Source organism: Lupinus angustifolius, chromosome LG01 (assembly GCF_001865875.1).
Source record: "Lupinus angustifolius cultivar Tanjil chromosome LG01, LupAngTanjil_v1.0, whole genome shotgun sequence".
NCBI classification, from domain to species: domain Eukaryota; kingdom Viridiplantae; phylum Streptophyta; class Magnoliopsida; order Fabales; family Fabaceae; genus Lupinus; species Lupinus angustifolius.
Genome location: NC_032009.1, coordinates 17197647 through 17209049, shown reverse-complemented (window position 1 = coordinate 17209049; position 11403 = coordinate 17197647). Strand labels below are relative to the sequence as shown.

The window sequence follows — 11403 nt, the reverse complement described above, 5'->3', positions numbered from 1 at the left end:
GAAAAATAAAATAAAGATAGAGATAACAAAATTAAGAGCAACATACATAGAGAATGGAATAACCCTACTAAAATTGATTAATCAAAAAATAGTTCACTAACAAAGAATAAGAACGCCCATGAATGGAATTTGATGCAACAAACATATCATAAGTAATCATGTCATGACTTCGTAATCATATGATAATGTGCCTATGGAAAAGTAATTGAAGAAAACTAATTTATAAAGAATAAATATGACATTTTTAAGATGAAAAAATGGGTTTGAGTTGGAGAGTATATGAAGCTATATCCTAGATAGGGGAGAGGAATGTGTCATGTGATACTAAAGAGAGTAAAGCTTGATAGAGGATGAGAGTTTTGAAGAGAATATTGAATTTTTTCTTGTCCAATAAAATGTATTGTTCTTTGAGAAAAAAATGTATGCACTGACAACGTATAAATTTTATATATTGTCACTTCATCATCCACTATTCATATCTAATCTTCATTAACTCTTTAAAAAAGTAATCTAATTGAATGATATAATGAATGTGTATAAATATTTATACTAACAATACGCATGCATAAATATTACACTCTTATGCTTAAATTTTGTTGTTGAATGTTGAAATATACCAAAAAATATATCTATAATAATTTTTTGAAATATTTGAGGGAGGCAACTGCCCCCACCTGTCCTAGGGAAGATCCTCCCCTAATTACAAGAAAAGCACAAGAGATGATATTATCATCAAATGCGCATACAGCTGTACATCAAGTACCGAAGAATAGAGAAATTATCCTCTAAAAAATGGGGAAGTAAAGAAAAAGATAGTTTTTGCTGTAAAAAATGTGTCTCTACATATCTTGAAATTCATTATCTCTTCCTTCACCCTTTAAATTTTAGACTAAATTATACTCACTGTCTAATAAATATCATAATAAGCACAACCACAAACATACACTCACTTGGTTAAGTTGCATGACATTAAATATAAGTCAGAGGCTCAAATTTCGAAAATATAGTCTTTCCCTTTTGTTAAAAAACAAATAAAAAATATTCAGAAAAGTCTATAAAAACTCTTAAACTTTATATCTTTTGCAATTAGTTATTATGAACTATCTTTTCTTTTTCATTATCTCTTAAAGTTTAACTATTATTAAAATGATTCATACATAAAGATAATATTAAATTAATATCACTGAATTTTTTTAATTTATGCATTTTATTTTAATCTCGACTTATAGATCACTAATGTTTAATTTATGTTTTATATATTCTAGACATGTCAAAACAAGCTATTTGAATGAGTTCAGGTTAGCCAACATAGGATTCAAGCTAAATTAGACCAGACTAAAAATTTCGGGTGCAACTTATGTATATCAAATTGTAGCTCAAGCCCACCCCAAGCGAGTTGTGGACTATGAATATGATATTAAAAAAATAGTTATTTAAATTTTAACCTATTTACTTTATTTTTTAAAATATATCATTTTATATTAATACATATATTCCTTGAACTCTCACTTCCTAGCACACAATAATTTAACTTAACTTTAATATATAAACATTTGAACACTATTAAAAATAATATTATATTGTTTCAGTTTATGCTTTATAGTAATGATGATAGTGTAAACTTAAGTTAAGAAAAAACTTTATATATCAAAGTATAACCATCATTGTTATATATGATTATCATTCTTTACTTTCTATGAGGAGATCTTTAATATGTTCATTACCAATACCTTCATTGTAAATGGATACTAGTTGAATTTAATTGTGTAAAGTTCTATAATAAACAATTATGTTGTCTTTTAATTTTGTTAAAAAAGTTATTGTTCTATATTATGTTTTTCATAAAAGTTAAACCTAACAAAATACATAATTAATGGAGGAAAAGTGAAATCTAAATAGTTAAATGTTTGTTCTCATTTGATTGATACATCATTTTGTTCATGTGCTTAAAAGGGCATTCCCCAAAGTAGGACAAATAATATCATATTTCTCTTTATAATATTACTATGATTCATAAATATTATGTTATAAACATTACTCTATTTTTTCAAAGTCCATAACATCAATATTTTTTATTTTTTATTATAAGTTCATGGTATTATTATGTTGTAAAACAATTTTGACATAATACTTATTCTCAAGCCAAAAGTCCAAAAAAGGAAAAAAAAAAAAAAGAAGGAAAAACGGGTAGCCCAATCTTGCCTGAGTAAGCTTGACCCAAACACGATTTTAAAATAGTTCAGGCTAAAAAGCCCAATTTCAATAAAAAATATATTTAATGTGATATCTAAACCCTATGAATTTTGGGTTTTGGCAAATCAGCCGATTAGGCCTACCCATTTTGGCAGGTCTAATATATTCCAATGTTACTATATTAACTATTTTAACTCTAAAATTTACTTATTCCCTTCTCAATCAATTTTTATTTCAATGGCAGTTTCCTCCCACCATCAATGTTAGCTAATTTGCATTGTCATTGTTGTGACTCTCAAGACAATTGTTTCATTGTTGACTATTATTAATTTAATAATATCTTTATGCATGTACCACATTCATCAACCGATAAAGTTTAAGAAGTAATTAAAATAAAAAAATAGTTCACAATAACAACTTATAAAAGACGAAGTTTATAGGAGTTTTATGTATTTCTCCCAAAAATATTTGCATATGAAAATGTGGCCCAATACACAAAACTGTCACCCAACAAGGTATAGTGATGATAGACATATACAGTCTTATCCTTGTAAACAAAAAGATTGTTTCAAAGATTTAATTTCATGACCAAAAGTTAACAAACACAACCTTTTTTCTCTCCTCATATTTGGATATAAAAAAAATAAGATTGTTAACATAATGTGGGAAAATGACATGATCCCAACTGAAGTTCAGAATCAATGTAGTTTCCATACTGCCTTTATACAAGCTAACATTACATGTGGCATTTGACAAGCAATTATTGTTAAAGGCTCCCTTCCTTTTAACTTTCACAAGACATAATTGCATTAAATGTCTCTTTCTATAGGTAAGATCCTCTCGAAAGATGAATACATCATAAAAAATAAGAAGATAGAAATTCACTTACTCCAAGAGTAAATTAACACGTGGAGTAGATTTTTTTAACTTATTCTTAGAGTAAGTGAATCCTCTCCCAAAAACAAAAGGAAAGAGCAGCATTATATAATATTTTTATCTTTTATATACAATAAGATGACATTTTTACCCTTAAATACAAAAGCAACAATTTGCCTCTCCACTTGCTAGAATTCTTTTCCCTTTCTATAAGGCATAAAATTCATGTTTTCACCCCCAAATTCTAGTTCCACATGGATTAAAACTAAGCAACTAAAATAAGAGATATATAATTCATATTTTTAAACCAACGCATGAGAAACAAGCGCAAGTGAAGGCAAGGACTTACCATTTTCTATTATTATATTTTGATCTTCTCATGTGATAATGATATTATATCATCAATTTTTGAACAAAATTTAAGAATCCAAAACAAAGAACAGAATCAAACAATTTTAGCAAGTATCAACTTCTTACTCTTTTCATGCTGTGTTAGGAATGCAACTCCTATCTTCCTTTGTCCACAATAACCTGACAGGGAAATGAAACAAAACAAAAGGATTAGTATATCCTAGTGGGACATATGGTTCAAGACGAAAAAGGTGGCGACCCAGTGCAAAAAGCTCCCGTCTAGTGGCGTCTGCAAGTGGGGAAGCTGTTTCCAGGACCTATGGTTCAAGATAATCAATGAAAATGGACTATCCTAATGCCACTGCAATTGAAAACTAGGATAATGGAACCAGTAATAGGATCTTCTTGACTATGATAAAACTAATTCAAACTTCAAAGGAAATGTAAATAATACTCATGCCTTATGTAGCCTTTATAGTGACACAAAATCTATCTAGAAGCTGTTGTTGGAACCGAAAGTAGTTGTTGAAGAAAGCGTGACGCGAGACGTTGAGTGATCCCACCCATGACACGTCTCCCAAGTATGCGTGCCTCGGGTTGCTGAACAACCTGATCACATTTTAAACATCAGTCTCTGTAAGTAAAAACAAATTTGAACAGAAGAGTTTGAATATTAAGGCCAAAAAATGTTTTAAACAGATTTCATTAAGTACTACAAACAAATCAATACAGTAACATAAATTTCAAATTTACATCCTTCATATATTAAAAACTATTCATTGCAGTGTTTCAAAAACATCTTAGTAATGATATTGCATACTTCTAAATGTTGATTTAGAGCTATATTAACATGTTCGTAAAGTTTGATTGCATGACTGCTTCCTTTCAATTATCAAATTCCTTGAGCCATCATACATCTTCTACAGATGCTCCCTAAAGTCTACAAACATTTTATGAGAGCAATTGGGCCTAACACTGCACGAATAGATAGCTCATAGGAGGAGGATTGCCAAAGTCACTATAACGGTTCTTTACTCCTACCCAGTGATTTAAATTGTGGACCACATCACGTAATGCGGCCACAATATTGTGGTTGTGGTGGCCACCGCAACCGTATCACATTGCAAATGTGGTGTGATACCAAATCACAATGATACGGCCACATCGCATTTGGGCCACATCAGGTCGCATCAAACCACATCGAATTCAAAAATATTTTTTAATTAACGGTTAATTCACACCACAACGGCCACAATTCGCATCGCAGCGATTGCAATAACCGCAATCGCAGTAACCACAACCGTGACTGCAATCACGACTGCAACCGCAATTTAAAATACTACTCCTACCCAATGCATGTGGGACTCGAACACACGCTCGTCATGCCCAAGCGTGAAGTTTGCAAGACTAGACATTTGTGGTTGGCCCAACATTGAGAGGCCTCCATACTATAATAGAATAATTGGGTCTAATTCCATCCCAAAACTGACCCATTGGGGGACTATTGCCCAAGTCATTATAAATAGTTCATTACTCATACTCAACCGATGTGAGTCTTGAACACTTAATGTGGCACCATCTATGGCCATTTCCTGCACATTGAACATTGGCTTCTCCCTACCCAATGCACCCTCACCTTGTCCAAACAGCAAACCTCCTCCTCCTTTATGACTAAACCTGCTGTTGTCCCATCTTCTTAATTCTCACCCACACAGCCTGGTTCACAATCTAACCAAATAATGTTCGTTGCTGGTTCGTCTTTGCCACCAGAGCCGACTAGCCTTCATCCTTCACTGCTGGTCTGTATTTGCAACAACAACAACCACCTTCATCACGGCTTGTGTCTCTTGCTTCACGCCTTCATAACGCTCTTGGTTACCAATTCCCATGATAGGGTGCAGGGGAGACCACCCATTACCCAAGTGTACGAGAGATGCCAGCGTGGCACTGCTGGCCTACGTGGCAGTAACTGTCAGTAAGTACCTTCCTTAAGGGAAGGGTTAGTATAAATAGATAGTGGATGTAATTGCACATTATCTTTTGGGAATAATCAAATTGTAAGGGAACTGATTCAGGGAATCAGTTAGGGTTGTTCCTCTGTTGTAACTCTCTCTCACAATTCCCAAATTGAAATAAAGCATTTAGCATTCGGGATCCAATTGGTCCTGAATTGATTTTTCTTCCTAATTTTGTGTTATTGTTTGTTCGTTCTTGTACCGGTGTTATCATCCCACCATGTCTAGGACCGAGATTACCATCATGTCAATCATCACCCATTACTGCACTAAGTACATACATTTCTTAATGTTTCTCGTACTGTTTCTACGAACCATAGGTTCTTCAATATGGTGCTTCCTACCAAATGACCTTTCCTTCACCTAGTTTATTTTCTTATCAATATTCTCTTGTGATCACACTACAGCAGTGGCTGATGGATCTCATGCCTCAGTTGTTGGTTGTGGTGACATTGAACTCTCACCATTCCTATACATAAAAATGTACTCCATGTTCCTCACTTTTCCACTAATCTTTATCTCCATTCATAAAGTTATCAAGGATTTAAATTGTGTTGTAACTCAACCTTCTTTCAAACTCATTATGCCTCTCAGGAGCTCGCCACAAGGAAACGATTGGAGTTTCTAAGGAATGGGGAGAGTTGCACTATCTCATCAATAGGTGTGAATGTGTGATGATGGCAGTCCAAGTACGAAGTTGCAAATTTCATGTCATAAGTCAAGTACTGAGTATATGGCGTCTAACATTTGGCGGAATCAATGTTTAAATCAACAAATTACACTGCTTAAATCAATGTTTCCGTCTTTATTTTTGGAAGAGTCTCTTTATTCTTTTCATTGTGATGTTTGCTAGTTTCCCTCCCAAAACCTACTGACTTTCAATTTATAACAGAATATCAAAACAATAGCCAGTTTTGGACTTCAGCAGCATTTCTTCAAATTTATTGTACATGCTCATATACGTCGAACGTGTAACAATAAATTATTTTTTTAGTTACACATTCAAATACTTAAAAAATAAAAGAAGGTAAGGATGCAGAAGACAAAATAGTTTTGCGGAAATACAATAACCGGCAAATGCTAGATCTTACCTGTAGAATTGGTTGCAATAAAGCAGGATCAAAACCATTAGAGGACTGCAAAAGTCCCCATACCCTAAGAACTCGATTTCTGAGCTCTATCATGCTTTGTATTTCAGTTTCGGATATCATAAGTGCTCTATTTGCATTGCCATTGAAGACAAGGGTCCTCATAAAGTCAGGAATATACTGATATGTTTCAGAAATTGTGCCAAGCGTAAAAGCATCAGATATGCGAACAGCCTCTTTGATAACTAGATTCCTCACATCTTCACCATCTGGACTCAATAATACCTTAAGGACAGGTTGTAAAGCCTCTTTAGCAGAGAAATCTCGGTCCTGTCTCCCCTGAACTAGGAGATTTTCAAGTCTATTCCATCTGCACTGGACCAGATCAATAAGGGCATTCAAGTTCACTTACAAAGTTACAATAAATTATGCTCGATTACCAAGCTCAACGAATAAAGGATCTATTTAAGATAGTAGCAGATTTCGAACCTGAACTCCCCATCCTTGAACAGCAACTCAATAAGAGCATCTCTTAGATACGGATTTGGGTCTGTCAGGAGCCTTTTAGCAAAATATGGGTATGAAGCAGCAAGCAACTTAAAATTGGGATCAGCATAGAGTGCTAAGCCTTCTAAAACAGTGAGAGACCTAAATATCAATGCATAGTATGCAGGGACTGTCGACAGAAGGGGCAGAGAACAGAAAAACAAAAGCAAACCCATTAAAATTTGCACGAAAGCTAGGAATAAGCAGTGAAGTTTAAGGAAGCACAGTACACAACTAAACGGATATCAGTTATAGGTAAATGATAAGTCACAGAAAATCATATCATTATCTTTATCTCACCATTAAATGGATATTGATAAAAAACATTTCCTAAACCATCCACCAGTGACTTGAAGTTAAGCTCGCTGACCGTATAAGTAAGTGCATCGTCAAAAAAGTTTCGAAGGGCGGGTACAATTGGAGATACATCAACATCAGTTGACAAGAAATCAAGAGCATAGTAGTCACGAGCCATGGCTTCATAGTCCCGGTTAACCATGTGAACAACATGACCAATTATGGCAAATCTTGCTTCTTCTGGAGCCTCACTCATCATCCCAAAATCAAGAAAAGCAAGCTTTCCTTCAGGGGTTGCCAAAAGGTTCCCCGGATGAGGATCTGCATGGAAATATCCATACTCGAGTAACTGTCTTAGGCTGCACTGTATGCCAATGCTCACCAGGTCCAACAGCTTTAATCCTTGACTCTCAATTGCTTCTTGATCATTAAGTTTGACTCCCTCAATCCACTCCATTGTTAGTACTTTACCACTCGTATACTCCCAAAAAACATCAGGAACGCATATATCTTCCTTGTCAGCATACAATTCTTTGAACCTCCTCGCATTTTGTCCCTCCTGCATGAACCTGGCAAAATTAGTATTCAATCCAAACAAGAAATCATATAAAACTCACAAATACGTAGCTTTATCGGTTAGCATGTGACACACACATCACCCTAAGGAAGATTTGATTAGAAATGAAGAGAAGATACAACCTTTAGATACTTGCCTTTTGACTTTTATCCTCCAATGTTTATTTTCATTTATTTTTTTACGTAAGAGAAAAATCAAGATGCAACTGAAATACAATTTTTTGGTATTGATAGAAGAACAAACCTGCACATAGTTGAGCTCTTGAAAAACCCTACGCGCGAATTCATCAATAAGTGCAACAACATCAGTGGTGATTGTGTCCACATATTTATTTATGAGAATCCCTAGACCTCTAATGAGGTAAAAGTCCAATCCAATAGATTCTTCGATACCAGGGCGTTGCACCTTGACAGCGACAAGTTTCCCAGAGTACTTCAACTGAGCTTTATAAACTTGACCCAAACTGGCTGCTGCTACGGCCGATGAGGTAATAGAAGAGAAAATAGAGTCAATAGATTGTCCTAATTCCTTCTCAATGCATGAAAAGGCCTCCTCGTCAGGAAATGTCGGCAAACCATCCTGGTAAAACACAGAAATGACTAAGGCAACTTAAGTACTCATTTCCTTCATACAAATCTTCATATCAGAAATATTATAAAGACCATAATACACTACTCAACATCATTTAATAAATTTTCACTGCATCGTATCAACATTCTTCATGTCCAACAAAAACCATACACCCAAATTAAGTATTTAAAGCTTGTTACGATGCATATTGAGTATCGACATCAGTCACTGAACACTAGATAGTCACTCCCAGGAACATGCCCTACATTACAGAATAATCTAAAGGTCTACTGCAATTGAATCATTAAAAATAAGAGTGACTCAGAGCACAAGCCTCCCGCGTTCCTGCCTAACAGTTTATGGGAAGGGTAAATGTCTATTTCCAAACAATTGCAATTAAATGAAGAAAACATAAAATTCAATGGAAGAATCCAATACTTGAAGTTCAGAAAGCTCATCCAGAAACTCTGGAGGACAGATATCAGGCCTGGTGGACAATCCCTGACCCAATTTCACAAAAGTTGGTCCCAACCGAGTGAATATATTCCTAAGCTCAATTGCACGAATCTTCATATTCTGATCAAGCATTCCATTTCTTTGGTCCAAGAATAGCTTCAACCCAAATAAACCCAACTCACTCAAAATCTGAAAAGCCCTTCCCACCACCTAATCATAATAATCAAAAACCAAAAAAGGGTCAAATCAATTCACAAAAACCAATCATACCCACAAAAGATAATGACCAAAAGATTCAAACTTTGGAAGAAATACAATAACCTTAAATGGCTGAGACCCATATTTGGAGGCAACAAATTGAGGGCTATAGACAGAAGCATTGGCAGCACGAGCTATGGCTCTAGTCTCAGCACTGTCACCTGGAAGTTCAAGCACATTGATAGACCCATTTTTGGGTGCTGCGGTTGTAGGTGGTCGTAGCTGCGGCGGCGGCGGTGGTGGTGTTGCTTCCACCAGAGCAGCACGTGGTTGTGGATTCAGCAATATGAAGCTGGTTCTTCTGGCTCCATTTTTGGTTCTTAGAGATGGGTTGAGCTTAGAAATTGGAATAGAACCACATGTCCATGAAGAAGAGACCATAGAAGCTACCATGGTAGCAATAACTGGTGGATTGGTTTGTTCAACCAATTCTTAATTTTTGGGGATAATTTGAAAATGAACAATTGAAAATAAAAATTTATATACATTTTATTTGGAGTTTGGGCAACCTTATTTATTCAGAATTTGACACGAACCAAATTGAAGCCTAAATCTTGGGGAATGGAAATGGAAAGATCATGTAACAAGTTATAGTGTCATTCATGTTGGCCTGTTTTTATTTGGAAAAAAAATACCTTTTAAAAAAATGGATCGTGGTCAATATATAGCCACTATTCTTTATTTTTTATATTAATTTTTTTAATGTGTCTCCCCATATATATTATTTCATATTTTTATTTAGTGTCTCGGTCTGATTTTTGGCCGAATATGTTGTGACATAGGTCGAACTCAATTTTAACATCTCCCAAAAAATTTGAAGTTACTATACTATCATATTTTTATGTAGTTAAATAATAGAAAATTATCTTTTAAATATAGTTATCAATATCTTTTATGAATTTTTAGATAAAGTTAACTAATATTATAATTTTTTAGAAATTTTAATCTAAACTAAGAAAATTGGTTTAATTATTGACTCATTTGTTCAGCCAATGATTCATTGACATAATAGTCTGATCGAGTCATTAAATAGTTTCAGTTTAGTAATATCGGTACACTAACTTTCCGCATTAAGTAGAAAGGAAAAGACAACATGGATCACGGCCACAATATTCAAATTCCATAAAAAATATTTTTTTTGCTAAATACTTTAATTAAAATATTTTTTTTGTTTTAGTTAGAGAATTCATTCATGGAACTTTTTTATTTCATAAATAATTTATTATTTTAATTAATTTTATTAATTACCAAAATATTTACTATTATTTAAGTTTATTTATTTTTGAAATATATAAATGACTAAATATAACAACAATGATGAAATTACATCATTATTATTTATATAAAAATTTACAAATGAAAGAATGAAATATTGCAATAAAGCAAAATAAAACAATTTACCACTGGCGGATCCAAGTGAAAGCGAAAGATTGGATGGACACAAAATTTGGAGTTGCATGGAAAGTCATATGCAGAGGCGGCACAATCATGCACCAAAATTCTAAGACGGCATGTGAAAAAGGAAAGGCGACAGTGAAGCACAAACTTATTACATTAAGCACCATTGAAGCTGAATATATTGCAGGATGGAGTTGTTGTGGACAAGTTTTGTGGCTCAAACAACAATTGTGTAACTATGGACTAGATCTTGTTGCATTCCCCTCGGATGTGACAACACTAGTGATATCAACTTCACTAAGAATCTAGTAATGCATTCTAGAACCGAACACATAGATATAAGACATTATTTCTTATGGGACCATTGCTCAAAAGGGATGTATAATTATAGCTTGTTGATATCAGTTAAAATATATTATATCAATGTAAATAATTGTGTATGTGAGTATGTGAGTATGTGAGTATGTGAGATTGTATTGTTGAGTTAGTTTTAACTCAAGTTATTATCTTCTAAGAACAAAATGGTTAGTTGGGGTTAGTTAGTTTTAGTTAGAGTAGTTAGTTTTTTCCTTCCTTTTATATAAACTAGCAAGTTACCCGTGCATTCGCACGGGGCAGTATTTTTTGCCATATGATTAATAACATATATAATTCTCGTGCATCCGACTGGATAAAAACACACATTTCCTAAACCATTGTTGGTTTCATGCATAGTCGAAACAGATGTTTCAAAAATATTAAACTGAAATTGATAAATAAACAACTAAAAAATAAACAA

The 11403-nt window shown here is 33.8% G+C and overlaps 1 protein-coding gene across 1 annotated transcript; it reads right to left on the bottom strand.

The window, feature by feature from the left end:
* LOC109350299 (uncharacterized aarF domain-containing protein kinase At1g79600, chloroplastic-like) lies at positions 3432 to 9796 on the bottom strand. Its single transcript, XM_019591517.1, has 8 exons — positions 9291 to 9796; positions 8952 to 9179; positions 8187 to 8522; positions 7370 to 7925; positions 7013 to 7199; positions 6527 to 6893; positions 3881 to 4029; positions 3432 to 3600 (listed from the first exon to the last, which is right to left on the bottom strand). The coding sequence occupies exons 1-7, from the start codon at positions 9618 to 9620 to the stop codon at positions 3910 to 3912; spliced, it is 2124 nt and encodes a 707-aa protein (XP_019447062.1). The 5' UTR covers positions 9621 to 9796; the 3' UTR covers positions 3432 to 3600; positions 3881 to 3909.

Coding starts and splice junctions, on each gene's coding strand:
- LOC109350299 (XM_019591517.1), bottom strand. CDS start 9,620: ATGGTAGCTTCTATGGTCTCTTCTTCATGGACATGTGGTTCTATTCCA. Junction 8,523..8,951: donor ATGAGCTTTCTGAACTTCAA/GTATTGGATTCT, acceptor GTGTTTTACCAG/GATGGTTTGCCGACATTTCC. Junction 4,030..6,526: donor TATTGCAACCAATTCTACAG/GTAAGATCTAGC, acceptor AAATGTGATCAG/GTTGTTCAGCAACCCGAGGC.